This window comes from Grampus griseus (assembly GCF_964374135.1).
Source record: "Grampus griseus genome assembly, chromosome: 15".
NCBI classification, from domain to species: domain Eukaryota; kingdom Metazoa; phylum Chordata; class Mammalia; order Artiodactyla; family Delphinidae; genus Grampus; species Grampus griseus.
Window position 1 is genome coordinate 36635583 of NC_139009.1, and position 26419 is coordinate 36662001.

Here is a 26419-nt window from a genome sequence, read left to right on the forward strand (position 1 = left end):
GGCTCGGTGCTTTGTGACAGCCTGGAGGGGTGGGATAGGGAGGGTGGGAGGCAGGGAGACGCAAGAGGGAAGACATATGGGAACATATGTATATGTATAACTGATTCACTTTGTTATAAAGCAGAAACTAACACACCATTGTAAAGCAATTATACCCCAATAAAGATGTTAAAAAAAAAAAAGAACTAAAATAAAACAGTATTGAGGCCAAAAAAAAAAAAAAAAAAATTCAGACCTGTGTGTTTTTAGGCAGAATTTCCCTTCTTCAAACTAAACAGCTACCATCAAGGAGCATTCATTCCTACTTGACTGACTAAACTACACTTTAAAAAAAAAAAAAAAAAAGATATATCTAAAACGTGAGACACAGAAAAGACAAAAGTAAAAGAATGGAAAATTACATCCCAGGAAATTACTAATCAAACAAAAGCATTTCCAGATGTCAGTCAAGGAGGGCCCAAAAGCAGTCAGCAGTGGGCAGTGCAAAATCAGGAGCAGCAGATTCTGTGGCCCCAGTGGTACTTCTGTGCTATTGCTGGGTTCAGTCAGGCCCATGCCTGCAGAAGTATATCTGTTCAAGTTATGAATCTGGTTTGATTGAAGAGCATCTGGAAGAGATACCCTTGGCAGCCCAGGATACCTTGTGAGAAAGATTCACAACTGTTCACACTGCCAAAGAGCAGTTTGCTTTTGGCATCTTTGATGACAGCTTCAAGATCTCCACATTCACCACCAGAATGCAGCCAAAAAGCTGCAAAGAGCTTGAGAAGCAGTGGAAGAGAGCACCAGTTCCAGGATATATAACTAACTCCTACAACTCAATAACAAAAGACGGACAAGCCTATTAAAATGAATAAAGGGCCTGAACAGACATTTCTCCAAAGAAGACATACAAACAGCCAATAAGCACATGAAAAGATGCTCAACATCATTAGTCATTATGGAAATGCAAATCAAAATCACAATGAGATACCGCATCACAGCTACTTGGATTGCAATCATAAAAAAACCTGGGATAATAATAAGTGTTAACAAGAATGTGGAGAAACTGGAACCCTTGTGCATTGCTGGTAGGAATGATATATGATACGACATGGATGGACCTTGAAAATACTATGCTCAAGAAAGAAGCCAGACAGAGAAGGACAAATATTATGTGAGTCCACTTATTTAAGGTACCTAGAATAGGCAAATTCATAGAGACAAAAGGAGAAAGAGGTTACTAGGGGTGGGCAGAAAGGTGGTAGGGCAAATTATTATTTAATGGGTACAAAGTTTGGGTTGGGTATGATGAAAAAGTTTTGGATACAGACGGCTGGTAGCAATTGTTACACAACATTGCAAATATCTTTAATACTACTGAATGGCACACTTATGAATAATTAAAATGATAAATAACATGTTATGTATACTACAGTAAAAAAAAAAGTTAAAGCAGTGCTGGTGATAAATAAAAACTAAAAGGATAGAAATAACACAAAGTATGTTTTACAACCAAAATGGAATAAAATTAGAAATGAGAAAGAAATTTGGGAAATTCACAAATATAGGGAAACTGAACAATACACTCAACTAATTGGTCAAAGAAAAAAATCAAAAATGGAAATTAGAAAGTATTCTGAATGAAAGTAAAGACAAAACATACCAAACATTATGGAATATAGCTGAAAGATTGCTTAGAGGAAAAATTACAGCTCTAAATGCCTATATTAAAAAAAAGAAAGATTGCAAATAAAGACTTATATGTCCATGTAAGACACTGGAAAAAGAGCAAACTAAATCTAAAACAAGCAGAAGGAAGTAATAAAGATAAGAACGTAAGTTAATGAAGTAGAGAACAGAAAAACAATACAGAAATTCAATGAAATAAAAAGTTGGTTCTTAGAAAATATCAACAAAATTAACAAACTGTTAGCTATACTGACGAAGAAGAGAAGAGATGAATTAAATTACTAAAATTATAAATGTAAAGAGGACATTATTACCTTTATAAAAATAAAAAATGACTTTAAAGGAATAATAAGAAAAATACCAATAAATTAGATAACTTAGATTAAATGGACAAATTCCTGAAAAGACAAAAACTACTGAAAATGACTTAAGAAGAAAGTAGACTATCTGAATAGACCAGTAACAAATAAAGATGCTGAGCCAGTAATCAAAGAACTGTCCACAAAGAAAAACCAGGACCAGATGGCTTTATGACTGAATTCTACCAAACATAAAAAAAAAAAAAAAAATTAACACCAATTCCTCACAAACTCTTCCACATAGAAGGAGGAACACTTCCCAACTCATTCAATGGGGCCAGTATTACCCTGATACCAAAACCAGGCTAAGACAGCACAAGAAAACTACAGATTGATATCACTTATGAATGTGGATGTAACAATTCTCAACAAAATACTAGCAAACCAAATCTAGCAACATATTAAAAAGAATTATACACCAAGACCAAGTGGGACTTACCCCAAGAATGCAAGATTGGTTTAGCATCCAAAAATCAATTAATGTAATATATCTTATTAACAGAATAAAAAACAAAATTCATATGATCACCTCAATAGACACAGAAAAGGCATTTCACAAAATCTAACATCCTTTCATGATAAAAACACTAAAAAAAAATGAGGATAAGAAGGGAACTTCCTCAACTACATAAAGGGCATGTTTTAAAAAAAACCCAAAAACCTCATAGCTAGCATCACAGTTAATGGTGAAAGACTGGATGCTTTTCCTTAAGAATAGGAACAACATAAGGATTCTATCCTGGCCACTTTTATTCAACATTGTATTGGAGGTTCTAGCTAGGGCAATTAGGCAAAAGTAAAATAAAATAAAATTCATCCAGACTGGAAAGGAAAAAATAAAATTATCTCTATTTATAGACGACATGATCTTAATGTAGAGAAAATCCTAAGGAATACACTAAAAAACTGTCAGAACTAATTAACATGTTCAGCAAGGTTGTAAGATACAAGATTACAAAAATCAGTTGTATTTCTATACACTTGAAATGAACAATCCAAAAGTGAAATAAGAAAATTCCATTTATAGTAACATCAAGAAGAATAAAATATCTAGCAATAAATTTAACAAAAGAAGTATAAAGCTTTTACTCTGAAAACTGTAAAACACTGTTGAAAGAAATTAAAGAAGATCTAAACAAATGGAAACACATAACATGTTCACGGATTGGAAGACTTACTGTTTAAAAAATAATAACAATCTCCAATAATCTCCAAATTGATCTACTCATTCAATAATCCCTATCAGAATCTCAGCTGACTGCTTTGTAGAAACTGACAAACTGATTCTAAAATTCATATGGAATTGCAAGGGATCCTGAATAGCCTAAACAACCTTGAAAAAGAAGAACAAAGCAGAGGACTCACACTTCCTGATTTCAAAACTTACTATAAAGCAATGATAATCAAGATAGTGTGATAAGTGGCACTAGGATAGACAAATAGATCAATAAAATAGAATCCACATATAAACTTACACTTATTTGGTCAACTGATTTCATTAAGGGTGCCAAGATCATCCAATGGGGAAAAAATAGTCTTTCTAATGAATGTCACAGGCACAGCTGGATAGCCACATGCAAAAAACTGAAAATTGACTCTTACCTTACACCATATACAAAAATTAACTCAAAATAGATGAAAGACCTGAATGTAAGAGATAAAACTATAAAACTCTTAGAAGAAAACATATGAGTAAATCTTCATGACCTTGGATCTGGCAAAGGATTCTTACATCAGATGACCTCAAAACATGAGCAACCAAAGGAAAAAAAAAGATAAACTAGATTTCAGCACGATTTAAAACTTTTGTGCTTTAAATGTGATCATCAAGAAAGTAAAAAAGGCAATCCACAGTATGGAAGAAAGTATCTGCAAATCATCCATCTGATAAGGGACTTGTATCTAAAATTTATAAAGAACTCTTAAAACTCAGTAATAAAAAGACAAATAATCTAAAAGAAAAATTAGCAAGGGATCTGAATAGGTATGTAATCAAGGAATTTATACAAATGGCCACTATGTATATGAAAAGATGCAGGACACCATTAGTCATCAAAGAAATTCAAACTGAATCCACAAGGACATCACGTCATACCCACTAGAATGTCTATAAATCAAAAAGTCAAATAATTAGTGTGGTGACGATGTGAAGTCAGAACCTTCATACACTGCTGTTAGGAATGTAAAACAGTACCAACACTTTGGAAAACAGTCTGCATTGCCTCAGCCAATTAGACATAAGAGTCACCACAGCAATTCCCCACATGTCCACACAAAAACTTGTACATGAATGTTTACAGCAGCATTATTCATAATAGCCAGAGTATAAATAACCCAAATGTCCATCAACTGATGAATGGATAAACAAACTGGTATATCCATATGATGGAATATTATTCAGCCATAAAAAATAACATTCTGATACATGCTACAACATGGATGAACCTTGAAAACATTATACTAAGTGAAAGAAGACAGTTACAAAAGACCATATATGCTATGATTTCATTAATATGAAATGTTCAAAACAGAGATATCTATAGAGACAAAAAGTAGATTAATGGTTGCTTAGAGCTGGGAGGAAGGGGATGGGGAGTGATAGCTAAAGGAACAGGGTTCTTTTTGAGATGATGAAATGTTTTAAAATTGACGGTGGCAATCACTGCACATATTTGTAAATATACTAAAAATCACTGAATTGTACATTTCAAATGGGTAAAGTGCATGGTATGTGAATTATATCTCAATAAAGGTGGTATTTAAACAAAATAAGTGAATTGAGGCTTCCAAAACAACAAACAAAACTAATAAGAACCCAAATGTCCATCAACTCTAGAATAGAAAAATACTGTATAATTATGGAATGCAACACTAAAAAGTAATGAATCACAGTTATATATGTATATATATCAAAATGAATGAGTCTATGAAATAATCTTGGATAAGAAAGGAAAAACTACTCACAGAAGAATACATGCAGTAGGATTCTATTTCTATAAAGGAGCCATCATGAAAAATAGGAAGGGAATTACTAACACAGAGTTCAGTAGAGTGACTATTTCTGGCAGGGGAGACAGGAGATGTGTTGAAGGAGGGACAGACAGGGGGGCTTCAAGAGTACTGATAATGTTATATGTCTTAAAAGCTGAATGGTGAGGACACAATATATAATTGTTTAAATTATACATTTTCTTTTGTTTGTAAGGTATATTTTAAAAAAAATTTTTTAATGTACTGATAACATGTGGTTCTAACCTGGAAAACACACCTTTTATTTTTTGTATCCTCCACAGCCCTTACAGGAGTACATGATGCCCAAAAGAATTATGTATGCAAATATATATATATACGTACTCTCCACATACATATGTGCAGGTAGAGGGAGGGGTTAACCAGTTTTAAATCAATTCACACTTCTGAGTACCAGCACAGGCAAAACACTGAACAAGGTACTCTTCTAAAAGCATGGACAACAATGCCTCCCCTAGACACAAGGGATTTTCCAGATAACAGTTACACAGTATGAACAGTACAAAGAACACTATATTTTAAGTGTCATAGTAGAAGTACATAGAAAGTTTTGTGAGGATACAAAGGAAGACAAGATTAATTCCAACTGCAGGCACCTAAAAGACTTTCATGGAGGATGTGGCACCTCAGATAGGCCCTGAAGTATAGGTAGGATTATAATAGGCAGAGGATCAGGAAAGGGTATTCCATTTTTTTAGTAGTTATAATAAAAATAGTAGCAGCTAATATTTATTAATTGCATACTATGTGCCAAGCATTATTCTAAGTGTTTTAAAATGTATTACCCCATATAATCTTAACCAAAATCCTTTGGTAGATACTATTATTATCTCCACTTTGGAGATGAAGCGACAGAGAGATTAAATAACTTGTCATTGTGGCAGTAAGAAATAAAGCTGTAATTTGAATCTGGCTCCACAGCCTGTTCTTTCAACTACAAAAGAGGTAGAAAAAAGAAAACCACACATGTTCAAAGAACAAATATTCCAATTTACCTGGCATATAACAATTATTGATAACTGAGGATACTTGGTAAGAGGAGAAAGGGCACTTAAGTGGAATCCACTGAAAACAAGAACCAAAATATCACTGTAAATAAAGGAGCACATCAGGGGAGGACTTAAATGAGACTACCTTGTAAAATAAAATATTGAAAATGGATATATTTTAGCTTACATTTAATAAAATATAGGCTTATAAATTATAACTGTGCTAATTCTTATAATGAATCAACTGTTGGTTATAAGATTAAATTACATGATTACTTAATGAATGGCATACCAAAAAGATAACTATGTAGACTTGGATTACAAATGCTTGAATGATGAATATCATGTCTTGGGTTGAAAGGAAATATAAGAGATTATATTAGAAAAGTAGCTTGAGGCCAGCTCATGAAAGGCTTAAGCCTTAACCCTCAAAGGGAGAAGACCAGCAAACACGAGACACTGAAAGAAAGAAACAGGAGAAACATTCCAGAGGGAGAATTGACAGGACTTGCTGACAGTATGAATGGAGTATATAGCAGAAAAAGAAATAAAAGATTACCAATTTGGGGCCCAAGGAATTGCTAGCCCATCAGCGAAGGAGGGGCTTAAAGAAGAAAAAAAATCACATGAAGAAAACTGGGATTGGGAGCCAAAGCAAGGAGTTAAGTTTGGTTGAAACAGTGGGATACTCAGGAGACTGGCAGCAAGCCACTGAAATTTGAGTCCAGATCTCTGGAGAAACTAAGGATGTAGATTTAGAACCCAGAGATGCAAAAGATGAAGTCCCAGAAGTGGATGGAGAAATTATCAAGGAAAAGAAGATACAGGAAGATAAAGAGAAGAAAAAGGGAATGAAGAAAATATTTGGGTGCTGTCTAAGAGCACAGAAGGATGCATAGAAAGGATGACTAGCAGAAGTTCAAGTAAGATCATTCAAAAGCAGTGGGAGAAATATCAGTATACGAAACTGAGAAGGAGTCCAGATGAGCTCGACCAAAGGGTAACTGAAATATTTCACTTCTATGTAGTAACAAAAAAAGGATGCTGTGCATACACCAGATTTTGGAGACAAACTCCCCCTCAAGATATTAAATTCAACAGAACAGATACAGTTTACATTTTTCCACTTAACAAAAACCTGTCACTTCTCACTAAGGAAAGGTAGTCAGAAGGAAGACAGAAAAGAAAAAAAAAAAAAGCAGTAAGAAAATGAAAGAGTGGAAGAAATCAAACCTGAAAAATCTAAGATACTTCAAAAGTCCAACATGTTCCTGAGAGTCTCAGATCAGTTTTCTCTATCAACTTCTCATACCTGCCTGCCAAAAACCATGAATGAGAAAAATATCGAGTCCCAAATTGAAAAATTTGAGGAGAGGTCCTTAACATTCTTCCAGTCTTTCTGCACCCAACAAAATTTTATTAAAATAGAAAAAATACCAATTTCTTGATAGAAATTTTAATTATTACTCTTCCCACCAAAGTCTAAACCACCTAAAAGTAGCATTTCATTTTAGAACCAGACACAGAATCTCCCAAAAGGCTTTGTTAGGGCTCCCCTAACAAAGGAGCGGAGATAAGAAAGAAAACAGGTATCAGGGTTCTTCTTATATAACCAGTGAATTTTAATTTAAAATAAACCTAGGACCTGGAAGAGAAGGAAATCATTGAATCCTAGAAATTAGAGCATGTGGCTTGAATAGAAATGAACATCCTTAAAGTATTTCTTGTTATACATTGAAGACATTATAGAGGCTTCTTCACATCTGTATCTTTCGTCAAAGTTTTTGCATTTTGGTCACACCAACATCTGAATTCTGAGCCAGAGACATCCACAATATGTTACTAAGTGTCGCTTAAAATAGCAAGTAGAATATGACAATGACAATGATGGCCGCATCATGATTTAAACCATGGAACTATCTGAATTTAAACCTGTTGGGAGTTGGGAGTGTAGTCTAACTTCTTATGGCCCCTTCTGCGGTTCATGAAAATTATGTTGAAAGGAAAAATAAAAATACTTCGAAGAATAGTAGAGTTTTGGGTAAATGAGATAACTAAGTAAACTAAGAATCAGTCAGAAATATACTGATCAACTGCTAAGCTGGTGACTCACCTCCAAGCTCAAACTGCTTATCACTAAGTAACTAATAAATGTCACTTACAACCCTTCACTATGTTGACTCTTATCGATCAAGCTTTACATTAATTTATAGTTAATAAGTTTGAGTATCATGCAATAATACTGAATAATAATAAATGCAATAGTAGGGCCAAATCATGTGCTTTTAACGATACTAGTCCTAAATTAGATAGGATACACAAAACCTCAAAAAAAAAAAAGGTCAAAGCATGAGTCACTATGTCAACCAAAACACTCCAGAAGTCTGCCTCTGAAAAGCTAAAATCCTTGCAAAAAAAGATCCTGATGACTTTTTTAGGCAGTGTCATGCTTCATTGTCTCCCAATTCCCTATGACTATGATGAGTCATGTCAAATTATTAAAGGAGGCTTCCGTGGTGGCACAGTGGTTAAGACTCCACCTGCCGATGCAGGGGACACGGGTTCAGGCCCCGGTCAGGGAAGATCCCACATGCACGGAGCGGCTGGGCCCGTGAGCCATGGCCGCTGAGCCTGCGCGTCCGGAGCCTGTGCTCTGCAACGGGAGAGGCCACCAACAGTGAGAGGCCCGCGTACCGCAAAAAAAAAAAAAAAAAAAAATTAAAGGAACATATCTTATATGCAAAAGAAGATGCTGTTAACTGTGAAGGGGGGATGGGTAAGGGGTTGAAGAAAATTGTGGCATGAATGGAAATCTATACATCTTCCAGCTTTCATTCTACTATTCATTTGCTAATTTCCATCTCTCTCAACTCCAGAGGCCAGTCTTTCTAATGCCAGGGGCGAGCCATATATGGCTTATGGCAACGGCAGCAAGCTCTGGATTTCCTATATCAACAAATGGACAAGATGTACCTCTCCCACCTCCTTCCTTAATCACAGACTCAAATGCCATGCAAACTAAATACACTGCTCACTTTCGACATATACTAAGTAAACTATCCCCCTTCAGGAGACCTCTGTAGCTCATTCTATGTTGACAGTCTGTCTCAAATATCTGCTTTCCTTAGAAAGAAAAGGCCATTACCAAACTCCTCTGTGTCAACTGTAGTGTTGGTTTCTTATACCTTATAGGCCAAACACTTTAGTTCAATAAATCACCAAGACCAGGTCTGGGTTATAATTTATTTTCCCACCATATAGGAATAAAAAGTTAAACATGTAAATGCAAACAAAATTAAAGAATATCAGGAGAATATGCTATTTTTAAAGCATTTTAATACTATAAAAATACATCTTAACAGATACTAATCACAAAAAAGTTTTTATTACAATAGATTTTAAAAGACTTCCACAAGTCAAGGTTATGTTAATAAGTTGAAAATAAAGTATAAATTTGGAAACAAGTAAATTTCATTTTATGACATTCTGCAATTTCTATTCCTCACTATTCTGATTTAGTTCTATGGTAAAGATGATAGGAACAGATCCACAGACAATGCTTGTGATTATCTAAAAAGCAAAAATGGTTTTAAATATTTTTTCTTAAGTAAGAGAAACATCCAACAAATATTTGTGAAACAAAGAAGGAATCAATTTCAAAACTGAGCTACGAGAAGTTCTACCCCATATATTCAGCCTAGAACAGAGACGATAAATAGCCTCTAAAACAGGCGTTTACAGGAAAATAAATATTCCACAATACATATGGCAAACCTCCTCTGAGTCCTGTTTCCTTTGTTCTTCTTAAGACTCAGTTTCCCACATTACTATGTTTAAAAGCTTTTTCTCAATTGGCTCAGTAAAGAATAAACAGGCTGTGAAGTTAAACTAATTAAACAATCTCTAATAAGATACTGACACTGCCTTTTATTCTTGCTTTCACAGAGGTCTAATGAATTCTCTTTGCTCACCCTCTTAAGTCTTCTTATAACCCAGATGAGTGCCTCATCATTCTGATCATAAGTACCACATTGGACTAAACACCCCCCAGCCCAAAGGAACATACAAAAACAAGCCATCGTGGGAGGAGCACAGTTGAAAAAGAATATGTCCTTAACTTTTCATTCACTCTCTTCTCTAGCTAACCATTGCCACTCAACCACCACCACCACTGCCACCGTGAAGCACCCCCCCAAGACTGGAAACAACTGCTTTAAATTTCTTTTAGTGCAACAAGCGATAGCTTGTAAAAGGATGCAAAACAGCTGAAACATTTGACAGACAGTGTTAAATACCAGGGAATTCCTATCAACCATTTTACTTTAAAAGGTACTTTGATGTTGGCTATCTTTCATGTACCTCTTTCATGGCACATTAATAAAGAAAACGGAGCTGAAGTAAATCAAGTCCCAAGGTCACATCTAGAATTACAGCACTGTAGGTACCTGATGAAATACGGATTAATGCTGCATGAGCAGTGAATAAATAAAAGCTCTTCTACCCACCAATCAGGCAAGTTTTACAAGTGCTTCTGAACTTTATTCTGCAACTAGACCTGAGACATCTTTAATCCCCTATGCCCCTGAAACCTAATTATCATAATGTGAACCCAAATGTTAGGGTCCCTTCAAAATGCAAGTGCTGTGAAGCGGAAAAGTAATGGGAATTAAGCTGGGTGTAACCTTAGAAATGTACGGATGTGGGAAACTTGAAAGTGGTATTTCAATAAGTTAGGAAAGCGTAACACAAAGATTTAGCCACATAAAATACATTAGAATCAAAAGGTGCCCCCTCAAAAAAAAAAAACATATAAAACACAAATAAGGTGGATTCAAAAACTATTTACAAATACCAATTTCTGGCCCCAGAATCTTCAAGTTCTACATAACCAAATGAAAAAGATGTCAACAACAAAGAATTCTAGCAGTTTTGCATTGTTCTAATGCAACTGAACTATGAAACAGAACCAGAGTGATTCTGCACAACCCAAACAATTCTCATAAAGAAAAAAATTTTAATGTTCCCAAATAATCAACTGAATACAATGCTGGCCAAAGGTGAGGGAGAAAAGCAAGCTGTTTAATGCCAAAGAAAAGAGAAAAATATGAATCAGAATAGGCCAAAGAGTTGACAATCTCAAGGCAAAACTCATTCCGTTAGTAATTTGTTGATAATGCATTTACACATCTAATTTATTCCAGAAACTACGATTAAAAAAGAAGTAAAATTACATAATACGAATACATTCTTCTTGTATTCACTATACATCTGTGTTCACTATAACACAGAATTCAGTGTAAATCAGGACTGAATTGGGCTCTAATCACAGAGATGGTCACTTACAGTTCCAAAATATCTACACTACAACCCTATAATATGGTTGCTAACTTCACCAAATACATGAGTTTTTGAAAGATCAATGTATAATTATTTCACCTACCTATTTATAAGCATTAGAATCTTAAAAATGATTTTTTCTACTCAACAATGTGTCTATGACAAAACAGCATCTATCTGATGCACGTACTTTAAGAAATAACAGAACTATGTTATTTGTATTTTCATATGTATATATGAAATTGGTGAACTCCACTCTACTTTCAAGATCATAGTAAAATGTTAGTTTAGAGGAGGATCTAAGAATATAAGACTGTACATACACAAACTGATATGGATGGAGAAAAAATATAAAACAATTGTTGAAAATAAGGCAGTGTTCCTTTCATTTCTAAAGGTTATCAAAAACACTCATAACATTCCAAAGTTCATCAGTTCTTACATTAATGTTGAACATATTTAATATACATTTTTGGTTCTGTTATAGCAAATACACTTGTCTAAACAGAACATCTGTTTTGGTTACAATGCATTGTATCTTTGGCAAGAACTTATAATAAAACTAACAAAAACAACCAAGAATCTTTATTGGATCTGGCAACAAAAGCAGATTTGTAACCAAAAACCTTAAGACGTGAAATGACCATCACTGGGCTCTAGGCCAGTTCTAATCTAAGTCAATAAACAAAGATCTCCAAGAGTTAAGGCGGGGAGAGGGAGGCTGGGTAATTCCTGCAGATACTTAAGCTGGACTTGGAGATGCAGAAACACATGGGTTACAAACTGCTAAAACATATTTTATTTTGATCAAAAACTGTCAAACTGAATCCGAATCCAAATAGTATTTTAAAACCACACACACACCATAATTATTCATTCCTTACGTCTCCTTTCCAACATACCTCACTGAAATGGTGTACTTATACAGGTATATTTTAAAAATATTCTGGCCCTTTCAACAAAATGAACATAAATTACACTGGCTGTAAAACAATTTTAGTTTTAAATTTACTTAATTTCACAAACATCCCAGAAAGTAAGCCTTATAAACAAGACTCTAGTGTTTATAATAGTCAAAGAAATGGAGGAAGGAGTATCAGTAGGTGAAAGGAAACAAAGTCCTAGAATATCACAGCACATTTTCTAAAGCCATCGCTGTAGAAAGAAGTGAGACAAATACTATAACACCTTAACTTGTCATTAAGCATAATAATCAAACTAATATCCAAAAAACAATTTAGGCTGTTCTAGTTCTAAAGCTAATTCACCTTGTCCTACACATCTCTTCCATCTAAATGTTCATCTGTATCCTATATAGTATCCTTTTATAATAAACCACTTAAGTAAGTAAACGGTTTTCCTGGGTTCTTTGAGCCACCCTAGCAAATTAATCGAAATTAATCGATTGGGAACTCCAATCTACAGCCAGTTAGCTGGTCAGAAGTCCAGGTGACAACCTGGGCTTGGGACTGGCATCTGAAGTGTTGGGGGTGGAGGCGGAGTTAACAGTCCTGTGGGAATGAGCCCTTAACCTGTGGAATCTGATGTTATTTCTAGGTAGATAGTATAAGAACTGAATTGAATGGTAGGACACCCAGCTGGTGTCAGAGCACTGCTTGTTATACATGGGGGACTATATATAGGGGGACGCCACACACACACTTTGAAATTAGGTCAAGGAACCCAAAAGAATTGACAATAAGAAATACTCTCTACATGTCAACCCAGTACACAATACATGTATGTAACTAAAACAAATATTCATGAAATAATACTTAGCCTTACTATATGAAATGAACTCTATTTTCTATTCTTTTCTATTGAATTTTTTTTTAATGCTGTTGGGACCCACTGCATTGCCTTCACCTTCCACCAATGGACTGCAACCTACAATTTGAAAAACATGGCCCTAGAGAGCTCATATGACGTGGAAAAGATGAGGATAATGAGGACATGAATCTGGATGCTGTAGATAAATGAGGATATAAATTCATCACACTTTACTTCAGCCTGGGTGGTTTCCTTAAAATATATCTCATATACCATACCACACAAATAGAATTCCTATCACTAAAAGAATATCTGTTATATCTATATCTACCAAAAAATGTCACTTCTTCTCCCTCTCTATCCCCTTACCTTGCTTTTAATTCTCTATATAGAATTTATCACTAACTGACATAGTATACACACACACACACACACACACACACACACACACACACACACACACACACGTTTTCATCTGTTTTCCTCACTACAATAAAGGCTTCAAGAAGGCAGGCACCTTGTCTGTCTTGTTCACTGCTCTTACTCCCAGCACATAGTATTGTGCCTGCCATACACTTTGGTACTAACAGTACTTTGCTGATTGTATGAGAGCACATGGGATGGTTTTGTTCTGGCTCAAGTCCCAAAAGCCTGTTTTGCTAACGTTAGCAATCCTCCAACTTCGTCCTATAAAATGGGTACGTGTTTGAGGAGAGGGACAGGAGGGAGTTAGAGCTGAAAGAGACAATTTCTTTAAAAAGATAGTTGGAATGCTGTGGCATTTCTCCGGCTGCTCCAATACCTCACGTGAAAGTGTCCCACTCACCCCATGCCAAGTGATGGGGCTTCACTGGGACCAACCAATATGTGAACACAAGAAAGAGAATAAAGGTAAGAACAAGCATAGGAGAGAAAGAGAATGAAAAAGGGGAGAGCTGCACTAAGGATAAGTTGCTGTTCCCCCTTTGAGAGTAGGCAAGGATGTATGAACCAATCGGGCCTGCAGGAGGAAGTGGGAGGTAGCTTGAAAGAGATTCTGTCCAAGAGCACTGAGTAGCAAAAGGAACCAGAGAAGAGCAGCCTGTCTGAAGCCTGGATCTGAAGAAGGAGAGCAGAACCAGTCAGCCAGAGAAGATATCTGCCAAGTCACACGGATGGCAGCTCAAGGACGCTGTTGGTGAAAATCTCAGAAAACAAAAACAAAAGTTTTTCAAAAACAGCCCATGGAAGAATGAATCAGCAGTGGTAAATGGGCCACCGAAAGGACTCTATCCTTAGACTGCAACTGTCCCCACTTTGTAAGACTATGCTCCTTTTCCCTATTCTCAACTCTGAGGACTAAACCTGGAGAAAATTCAGCTAGTGAATTGGGGAGAAGAGAAAAATAAGAAGGGAAGAAAGAGGAAGCTAAACAAGCCCCCTGCAAAGCCCTACAGTAAAGTAGTATTTCCCAGAAGGACATGGAATTTAATTTATCTCAAGTTGGAGCTTTGATTATTACACTAGAGAAGATATTTTGATTGCTAAAATGAGACTGTTCTAATGACTAAAAGGAAATGAAGAAGCTGAGATCTCTCCATTATTTCAGACAAGGATGAAAAGAACTACTCAGGGGCCATGGCTCATGATTACGGAGTAGGATAGAAATTAAGTTTTCTTCTTGTACCTTACTGAGTCTACCTCAGTCAATTAATCATTTACATGTGATAAATATTTGTCAAATAAATGAATATATAACTAAAATAACTAGAATAAAATATAATAAAATATTAATAGCATTCTTGGAGTGGTGAATTACAAATTATTTTTATTTTCCTTTTTGTATTTTCCTAGATTTTTCAAAACTCTTTTGAGCATGCTTAAAAGAAAAGAAAGACTATTAAATTGACAGAGAAAAATGTCACACACATGTTTCACAGGCATTCATACCCAGAGGAAACAAGTAAAAGAAACAAGTAATTCTTAATTCAAAAGTATAAACTGAGGGAATCCTTGGCAGTACAGTGGTTAGGGCTCGGAGCTTTCACTGCCACAAGCCAAGCAGTGCGGCCAAAAGAAAAAAAAAGTGTAAATCAAAATTATTTAAAATGATCATCTTCTAATTTTCCCTTATGGTTTATGTCTCTGCTGTCTGAAAATGCCAAATTTGAAATTTAAAGTAGACTAAAAGTAGAAAATCAAGTATTGACCTTGTTGCCAGTAATAGGGAAGATTGGCTACCTGGATCAACAGTTTACTGAAAACAAATAAACATACTAGATATAATACAGCTTCTTAAATGCATCAGTGAGTTGGCAAGAAAATAAAAATACTCAAGCTAAAAAAAAGAACATGGAAACCTTGATTTCTGAAGCTTTCACCTGAGGGCATTGCTGAGCCAGGTGAATTTTATGGCCTCAGAGAGCTTCACAGAACTAGAGGATTAGAAGACAAAACCTAGGGTCCACTTAAGATCATAGTAACAAATGATTCCCCCAACTCCCTTCCCACATATAAAGCCGATATCCCAAAGGGTTAAACCTGCAGTATAAGGGTCAAAGTATATACCCTGTACCCTAACTCCAGGATATTGCAATAAAAAATGGACTATCTCAAACCTTGTCACAGGAGGAATCTCTGATAAGAATATGGAACCATAAGCCATCTCTCTCGTTTGCAGCCTAAATTCACACGACCTGGGTGGCCAGGAATAAATTCAAGCTGAGAATTTAAGTGTCTACAGGAGCCTGGCAGAAGCAAATGCAAATCTTCTTTCAAGCGATTCACAATCAATCCAGGCCTCCATGAATTCTCACAGACAAAGTTCCATGAAAATAAGGAGTTTTCAGTAAAAATTAACCGAACAGAAAAGGAAACAAAGCAGAACCAGCAGTAACAACAGATGGCAGAAACAGAATTGCAGGGATTTTAGATATCAGAATTATCACAGTCTGCAAAATAATAATTCTTAGTATGACTAAGGAAATAAAAGATAGGTTTAAAAATATATTCAGGAACAAGTAAAAAACTGTAAGAATGATCAAGCAGATTTGAAAAATATAAACTTTCTAGATATAAAAAATATAACTGAAATTAAAAATTAAATTGATGGATGTCAGTTTTCTACAAATTAAATTATAGAGTCAACTTAATTCTAATCAAAATCCCAGCAGGCCCATTAGAAGAAACTGAAAAGCTGATTCTACAATTTATGTAGAAGTGCTATGGACCTAGAATAGCCAAAACAATTTTGAAAAAGAAGAACAAAATTGAAGGACTACACTATCTAATTTCATCACTTATTAAGCTACACAAATCAGCACTGAGTAGTATTAAAGATACAAAGATTAGTGTAAAGACATACAGCTCAATTAAACAGAATAGACTCCAGAAATAGATCCATACATTTATGAGCAGTTGATTTTCAACAAAAATGTCAAAGCAATTCAATGCGGAAAGGAAAAATCTTTCAACAAATGGTACTGGAATAATTCATAGCCATATAGAAAAAAAGAACTGCTTATCATATATAAAAATTAACTTTAAATGGATCACAGACCTAAATAAATTTAAAGCTATAAAACTTCTAAAACAAAACACAGAGGAAAATCACAGTGACCTTAGTTTTTCCAAACATTACTTAAACAGGACAAAAAGCAAGAATTTATAAAACAAATTGATAAACTGGACTTCATCAAAATTTAAAATGTTTGCTTTTCCAAAGACCATGTTAAAAAAGGAAAAGGTAAGCTTCAGACTGGGAGAAAATGTTTACAAAACATGTATTTAACAAAGGAGTTGTATTCAGAATAAATATAAAATACTCTTAATAATAGGACGAAAAACAATCCAATTTTTTTTTTTTTTTTTTTTTTTTTGCGGTACACGGACCTCTCACTGCTGTGGCCTCTCCCATTGCGGAGCATAGGCTCCAGATGTGCAGGCTCAGCGGCCATGGCTCACGGGCCCAGCCGCTCCGTGGCATGTGAGATCTTCCCAGACCGGGGCACGAACCCGTGTCCCCTGCATCGGCAGGTGGACTCTCAACCACTGCGCCACCAGGGAAGCCCAATCCAATTTTTTCTAATGGTAAGAAGATTCGGACAGATACTACAAAGAAAATACATGGATGACAAATAAGCAAATAAAGATGCTCAACATCATTTATTGCTAAGGATGTCACTTAAAACTACACTGCAATATCACTGCACATCCACTAAGATAGCTAAATTTAACAGACTGGCCATACCAAGCAGATGGATGAGAATATGGGGAAGCTGGAACTCTGATACACTGCTGGTGGGAATGCAAAATGGTAAAACCACCTTGGAAAACAGTTTGGCAGTTTCTTAAGGTAAACATACACCTACCATACAACACAGCCATTACACTCATACTTATGTACCAAATATAAATGAAAGCATATGTCCATGCAAAGACTTGAACAAGAATGTTCATACAGTTTTATTTGTAATAGCCAAAAACTGGCAACAATCCAAATATCCATCAACAGGTAAATGAACAAACTAATTATGATTTAACCATACAACAGAATACTCAGTAACAAAAAGAACAAACTATGGCATATATAACATCATGGATGAACCTCAAAATAATTATTGCACTGTGTGAATATATACTGTATGATTCCAATTATATATGTCTAGATGATGCAAGCTAATCTATAGCTATGTAAAGCAAATCAGAGGTTGCCTGGGAAACAGAGGGATCAGGGAAGGCAGGACGGATTATAAAGGAACATAAGGAAATTTGGGGGCTAATGGGTATGCTCATTATCTTTTTTTTAAATTTTATTTATTTATTTATTTATTTTGCGGTACGCGGACCTCTCACTGCTGTGGCCTCTCCTGTTGCGGAGCACAGGCTCCGGACGCGCAGGCTCAGGGGCCATGGCTCATGGGCCCAGCCGCTCCACGGTATGTGGAATCCTCCCAGACCAGGGCACGAACCTGCGTCCCCCGCTTCGGCAGGCGGACTCCCAACCACTGCGCCACCAGGGAACCCCTCATTATCTTAATTGTGGTGATAGTTTCATGGGAGAACACATATGTCAAAACTTAGGAAACTGAAAACTTTAAATATGTGCAGTTTATTATATGCCAATTATCTCTCAAGCTGAAAAACTAACAAATAGGACTTCTAGAAGTGAAAAATATAACTTCTAGAGAAAGAAAATTCAATGGACGGGTCTGAAAGCTAAAGAAAAAGCTAGTGAATTGGAGAAACGATCTGAAGAAATCAACCACAAAGCAGCCCAGAGAAACAAGAAATGGAAAATGAAAAGAAAGAGGTTAAAAGGCATGGAGGATAGAGTGAGAAGCCTGAATAGACATTAGAATTTCAGAGGGAGAACAGAGAGAAAAAATGGGACAGAGGTAATATTTGAAAAATGATGGCTGAGATTTTGAAGAATGAAAAGATATCACTCCACCGATTCAAGAATCCCAATAAATTTTAAGTAGAATAAATAAAGAAAGCAGTATAAATGCTACCTAATAGCAAAAAGGAACAATAAACAATTTGATATTTTATTTCTTATCAACATAGCTATACTCTTCTGGCTGAGTTGTCAATGATAAATTTGGAAACAGAAATGCCCTTTCTCCTCAGCTCATTACAAACACCATACTAAACATGCCTATAAATAAATACTGAAATTATGGTCAATAAGTCTGTACTGATAGGTTTAAAACTAAAGATACATCAAAGATTGGAAATAATCCAGCTGTCAAACAACAGGAGATGTCAAAAATATGGTATAACCAAACAAGAGAAGTAAGGTAGGGAAAAGGGAGGGAAGAAGGAAAAAAAATGAGGGAAGGAGAAAGGAAGCAGGAAAGGAGAGGAGGGGAGGAAAAGGAAGGGAAGAAATCAGGTGTCTCTGCTGTTTACAAAACACCAGAGTTGGCGAAAAGAGAGGCCTTAAGAAAGAATGGGGGAAATCGGCACCCATTCCTTGTTCAAAACTACCCTCAGGTTATCTAACAGCCTTCTACTCTGTTTCTGTTATCTAAGCTGACTGAAGTTCTCTCATTAATTTTTGGTTTCTTGGAGAATAAAGTTTCAAAGCAGCCATACAAGTAACTGAGGATAATGAGGTTTTGTGGCTTCAAAACAAAAAGTCAGAAGACTTAAAAGTTTCAAGCATAATACAAAACTCAAAAGCCATAAAGAAAAAGACAGACAAATCTGAGAAAATAATATTTTAAATTCGATATGAAATACAGCTCAAATTGTAAACACAAAAACAGGGGAAATGATTAGCAAAATTTGCAGAAATTATCACAGATTAATCATTACTATAGACATTTACAAATCTGAACAAGATAAGCAATTATGAACAAGATGAAAACCTCTTAAAGAAAAAAAAAAATGGGCAAAGGACTTCCCTGGTGGTTCAGCGGTAAAGAATCTGCTGCAGGCGACACGGGTTTGATCCCTTGTCAGGGAACTAAGATCCCACATGCCACGGGGCAACTAAGCCCGCATACCACAACTACTGAGCCCAACCAGAGAGCCGGTGTGCTGCAAACTACAGAGCCCACGCACTCTGGAGCCTGCGTGCCACAACTAGAGAGAAGCCCAGTGCCTCAACGAAAGATCCCACGTGCTGCAACTTAGACCCGATGCAGCCAAAAATAATAAATAAATAAATAAATAAATAAATAAAATGGGCAAAGGCCACAAACAAGCCATCCATACATACACAAAAAATCCAGAAATGGCCAATAAATATATAAAAAGATATTTGACCTCATTAATAACAATAATAATGTGCTGTTCTAAGCCCTTTATACTATATATAAACTCATTTAACATTCAATGATAACTCTATAGGATGCGTACTATTATTATTCCACTTTATGCATGATGAAACTGAAATAGAGACAGGTTTATTGGTATGAGAAGATGATAATATATTAAGTAGGGAAAAGGTTGTAAACCATGTACAGTGAGTTCCTTTTCATAATACACACACACACACGCACACAAGAAAAATCTAGAAATATGCTCTAAAATATAAATAACGGTTTAGATAATAGAAAATCCTGTCACTTACCTATATTTTCCAATCAATCTATAATAAATATTATTATCTTTAAAGAAATATATGTTTTTTAAATTTTAATCAAAAGATTCTCATTAGCTTCACTATTATGCAGTTTTCACAAATGAGTTAACCCTTTGAAGATCAATCTATTCCCTACAATTAAGTTATACTCTGAAAGGTACATCAAGTTATCTCAAGCAACAGAGCCATGATTCCTTAAATTGTATCTTCCGGGCTTCCCTGGTGGCGCAGTGGTTAAGAACCCGCCTGCCAATGCAGGGGACATGGGTTCGAGCCCTGGTCCAGGAAGATCCCACGTGCCGCGGAGCAACTAAGCCCGTGCACCACAACTACTGAGCCTGCATTCCATAGTCCGCGAGCCGCAGCTACTGAGCCCACGTGCCACAGCTACTGAAGCCCGTGCACCTAGAGCCCGTGCTCCACAACAAGAGAGGCCACCGCAATGAGAAGCCCGCACACCGCAACAAAGAGTAGCCCCCGCTCGCCACAACTAGAGAAAGCCTGCGCACAGCAACAAAGACCCAATGCAACCAAAAATAATAATAAATTAATTTTAAAAAATTATATCTTCCTTCTGTTAAATGTCTGGTATGCTTCTGAAATAAAAGAATAAGAAAGAGGTCCAATGTGTATTCCACAGATGTCCAAAACCAACGCTTTTTTCCTAATAGGGTCTGGCTACCTGCTTAACCTTCACTGACCAGGCCCCTTGGTATACATCTAACCTCAAAAATTAAAACTCCAATCCTCCACCACAGCTCCCCTTCCCTTTCCTCATTCTGTCGTCACATACCACACCTTATCGGTTCATTCCATTTTCTAATTCTTTTCACTATGCTAATGAATAATGTCATTCGGAAGCAAAATTAATTTCTCTTCTTTTCTATATTTGCCTGCTCAAAGTCATTCATATATTGCAGCTTTTAGAGTAGAAACATTAAGCATGGGGTCTGAATTAACAGCACAAAATTTTATTTTCCATTTTCTGCTCCCAGGTTTTGAGGGGTTTCATGTATCTGTGATTCTCCAGAATGTACATAATGCTGTGATTTCTAGCAATGTTTCCACTAACAGCATGAATCTTGCCAATCATGGTTTAAAATATAAGACAGCAAGTATTAGAGATTACTTATAATTCTTTCATAGTTCATTAATAAATATATAACTCTAACCATACAATATTTTTATTTCAGAAATCATCATTTATCTTTGGCAAGATATAAGTCTATAATCCATCAAATGCAAATTTCTATATCAATGAAAAAATACAGAAAACAGTACATCATAGGTTTACCAAAGCATTAAGCAGAGGGGAAATTTTCCGTAATTGTTGCAGACATTAATTCCTGTCTATAGCCTTGAAAAGACTTATCTGATTAAAAATAGTTTTATTGTTAATATTTGACAATTCAAATTAGTAATATTTATTGAGATGCATCTATAAGTACAGAAATATGCAATGTGAAGGAGGCAGAGATAAGTAAAACATAGTACCCTGATTTAAGAAGGTATCAATGTAGGAGAAACCAGATACAGTGCATATAAACACAAATGTCTCATAAGGAGCTAGCCATTTCTACATTTCAATAAATTTTACCATTGTTACACAAAAGAAAACACTATTTTTTACCAAGGAAAAACGGATTTTTTAAAAAAAAAAAAGAGAGAGAAGGGCTTCCCTGGTGGCGCAGTGGTTGAGAGTCCGCCTGCCGATGCAGGGGACACGGGTTCGTGCCCCGGTCCGGGAAGATCCCACATGCCGCAGAGCGGTTAGGCCCGTGAGCCATGGCCGCTGAGCCTGCACGTCCGGAGCCTGTGCTCCGCGACGGGAGAGGCCACAACAGTGAGAGGCCCGTGTACCGCAAAAAAAAAAAAAAAAAGAGAGAGAAGAAAATAATCAAGTGTGACATTTTAAAATGAATGGGAACAAATATTCAGACACTCAAAAAATAAAGTGACCGCCTACTATGGGCCAGAGGATTGAAAAGAACAGATCATTCTAGCACATACTTAAAACAAATGACACATATAATACTGTAGAATTTCTTTTCACAAACACTTGCAACTTTAAACGTGTGACAAACTAAGATCTAGCATAGTTATATTCTACAACTTAATCCACTTTTTTTCTCCTTTGGTAACTGAGATTTGAAGCTCTGGATGACTTCCTCCATAAGAGATATAAGTATCAGAGTTTACAAGGTATTTTAAGAGAAATGACAGAAAGAAGTTGGATGGATGGGTCAGGATGCATGGGGTTTACAAGTTAGAAGATAAATCATGGTGTATGTTAACCTATGGCAAGTAGGTCAGGGCAAAAGCTGTTAGAAGGAACAGATAAGAAGGAATGTGCTGGTGGATGTGTCTGGAAAAGGTTTTCCAGGATGAGCAGAATTATAGGAATGCCTATCAGATTATCTGTTCAAGACAATCTGTTCAGATTATCTGTTGAAAATGACTGCTAGAAAAGCATGGGAATTTCAACTTAAGTGTAGTTTGCGATGTAATTTCAAACCAGTAGATGAGAAAATATGGTTTCTTCATAAAGGCATGTTGAACTGGCAAAATGATAACAAAATGAAGTTGAACAGCTGATTCCCTAAGCACACACTGTAACTTCTGATTAAGTATTTGCATCATTGAGGATTTCAAAAGCACATAATAAAATACTAGCAAATATATTCCAAAAGTACATTAAAAGAATAATACACTACGACAAAGAAAAGTTCAACTCAGAACTGCAGAGATGGTTCAATTGTAGGAAATCTACTACTTTTACGATTCAGCATATTGATCAAAAGAGGATAAAAAACCTCTTTAGAGAAAAATTATTATGGTAAAATTCTGAAAAAGCATTAACGTTATCTTTTATTCTTGATTTTTAAAGTATAATAAAACAGGAATCAGTATTTTTAAAACACTCATAAATAAGACTATTTCCTTTAAAAGATTTTAAAAAAATACATACAAAAGGCAGTACCATACTTAAGGGAAACACTAGAAGCATTCTAATAAAATTAAAAGAGGAAAAAAAAAATCCACTATCACTACTACTATTTAATAGCTTTTCAAAGATACTGCATGATACCTTTAAAGAGAAGAAAATAAAAAGGTATAAAACTAGAAAAAGAACTGATAAATTCATCATCTTTTGCAGATGATATGACCATATCATATCTCTTGAAATCCAAGAAAATGAACTGAAAAACTAATTATAAACAATGAAAGAATTCTGTACTATGGTTGGGGGACCAAACTAACATTAAAAAAGTGCTCCTTCATAGAGATATAAAGTAACGTAGTAAAGTAATTCTTAATACAAACACAAAAAGAGAGACATATAAAAGAAAGTTTTAATATTGAATATAAAAAATAATTATAAAGAAAACTTCAAAATGTTACTGAAAGCAAAAGCATTCCCCATTTTAATGATGGAAAGAGAAACTCAGAGAGGCAGAGTAAGTCTTCCAAACTTGCATAACTAGTAAATGGTGACAACAAAAGATGAACCCAGATTTGTCTGGCTCCAAAGCTCATCCTCTTTCTACTACCATATACTGCTGCAAGTTCAAGAAAGAGAGCCTCTGTAAGCAAGCAAATTCAGGTGTTTCACTATTCACTATTTAATGTTTCTAATAATTTGAAAGTTCTATTTATAATCACTATAATTGTACCCAAGATATATCTAATTAATGTGAACAAGTTAAAAAGAAATCAAAGAAGTTGCCTGAAATAAACTGTATTTGCTATGTCAGGTCCTTATGGTAGGTTCTCAAAAGGACTGGGTACGTGTGCAATTCCCAGAATAGAGAAGATCCACAGTATTTCCCAGACCAAACTGAATAAGAAGGAGAGGGAAAAACGCTGAGCCAAACTATTCAACCTGATCCTTTACTGAACCATGATCCCATGGCACCTACAGTTTGTCCCTGACCTTCTAATCCCCTTTGGTTACTCTGCATTTGTTTTTCTAACATCTTGATTATACTCTTGGCACACGGAATATTACACTAAATACAAGACCCCTCTCTTTTGGCCTATCTGAATGGATCCTAGAATTCTTCTTCCTGTGTTGGCTTTTGGCTTTGTTTTGTTGAACCTGATCCCATACTTATCAGTTGACTATTCTTAGTTATTACATTTCTCAAAAAGCAGTGGGAGATGGCTCTTACATGCTCTCCCCTAGATATCATCTATTATAACTATCTTCTCTCCTGAATTAAATCCTTTAGGATTTAGCATTCTACCATACTTTGGAAAAGGTAAAGGTGGCCATTTGAGGTTAAAAGGGAAAGTAAGGAAACAATGGTGAATGACAGCAAAACTACTACAGATCTAGGAGCAGGACTAAAGAAATGGGTCATGCTAATACAAAGTTATTTAGAAGTCAACTGTATGCCTATACAAAATGAGAGCATGTGATGAAGAGATTAACAAGAAACGAACATCAGAAATGCTTTAAAAAAAAAAGAAAAGAAACACTTTTAATTTGTAATACTTACCTTGGCTCTCAGTTCTGAAGGCCAATGACTCATAGTCATCAAAACTTTGGGAGAAGAAGGCTAAGTTATCCATGGTCTATAGCTGCTAGACCTATACACCATTCTACTTATTAGTCACTAGTTAGCTAGAGCCATCACACAAAGTACTGCCTGGAAAATCCCATGAATTCAAGTAAGCCCTAACCTGCTGCATCTGTGAGCGGTTTCAGGATACTGAAATGCCAATTTCTCCAAGACGCAGACACTTTACATTGTCCTGCAAAGCTCTTATGAATAGGAAGAAGTGATATGAGGGCAAATAAGAAGTACATCTTAAAAAGACAAGGGAGAATTTATCACAGAAGGAACTTCAGAAGTTCCTTTGCCTCTCAAAGAAAACAAACATTCCTAACATCCTTACCAGTAAACAATGTCCAGTGGTGCAAAGTAGTTTTTCATTATCAGGTCAGCAAAGTAAGCTTCTGTTTCCCGGCAGGCAGTTCCATTTCCAATCACCACTGTGCTGCAGCTTCAAGGAGAAACAGAATGAGAAACTGGATGAGATCAAGGCACACTTCTAAATCAATCAGGAGAAAATGGACAGAATGCACGAACAGTATTATATGATGCTCTTATTCTCTCATATATCCAAGCAATCTCTCCACTATCTCACAGGGGCCACGCAGACTTATGTAGAATCAAAGACACTGCTCCTGCACTTGGTATTATAGGAGGCAGTGGAGAAATGTCTTATGGTCACACAATCTCAAGAATAGTCAGCTTTCTTCCCATCTAGAAGGAATGAAATTTAGACATGAGTAAGTAAACTCTGGAACATTCTAAGCCATAATAAAGAATTATGACTGAATTATGTGATATGTTTTCAAGTAATTTCTGAAGCTTCTCTAACTACTGCCACATCCATTCCTCAGATCCATGAAAAAGAAAGAGAGAGAGAGAGGGAGGGAGGGAAGAAGAAAGAAAGAGAGAGAAGGCCCAAACTGAAGAATTAAAATCTCACTTTTGGTCATATTACCACCTTTGTTTAGTGAAGGCGGCAGAGGAAGGGAGTAGCATTCCTCCAGAGTCTCCAAATGTAGAGTTCTCCAGCAATTTGCCCCAGCATTGTTTTACATGGTTCCTTTTCTAACACCAAGGCACTTCCCTTAATCCCTCCCACCAAATTACGGACTTCAAAGATATCTCTGATTGGCTGAGCCACTGAAATACTCAAAAGGTTACTTATTTTCATACTTGAAATTCAGCAAAAGCCTCTTTATTTTCTCTGCCTCTCGGAAGCCTTGTCCACAATGCAAGTATACCACATCGGTATGAAGTATCTGACCTTAGGAAAAAATGAAAAGAAAAGGCCATTTTGTAAGAAATTACAAAACATAACACACCACTGATTTGATTAAGCAAGTTGAAATGAAAAGGGGACTGGTTCACCTTTTAAAATGCAGTCTGAATCTTTCATATTCCTTAATCAGATTCCCCCTTAAGCATTCTGAAATTCTGTTACCTCCAAAGTTATTAGAACTCTGTTTTGCTATACAAAAATCATTATCAACTAGATAATATGCCATGATACTAAAAGAGAAATGATTTTTAATAACACTTAACATCAAAAATAGTAAAAGCTGGGACTTCCCTGGTGGCGCCGTGGTTAAGAATCCACCTGCCAATGTAGAGGACATGGGTTCGAGCCCT

At 35.8% G+C, this 26419-nt stretch overlaps 1 protein-coding gene across 1 annotated transcript in view; it reads right to left on the reverse strand.

Moving 5' to 3' along the window:
• The window catches only part of SRBD1 (S1 RNA binding domain 1), a gene marked incomplete at its 5' end in the record, with an annotated part of 230095 nt that overhangs the window by 146099 nt on the left and 57577 nt on the right, over positions 1–26419 (reverse strand). The window contains 2 exons of the mRNA XM_082672580.1: positions 25131–25238; positions 25964–26054. Coding sequence (XP_082528706.1) covers positions 25131–25238; positions 25964–26054 — 199 coding nt within the window. The remainder of the gene's footprint in view (positions 1–25130; positions 25239–25963; positions 26055–26419) is intronic.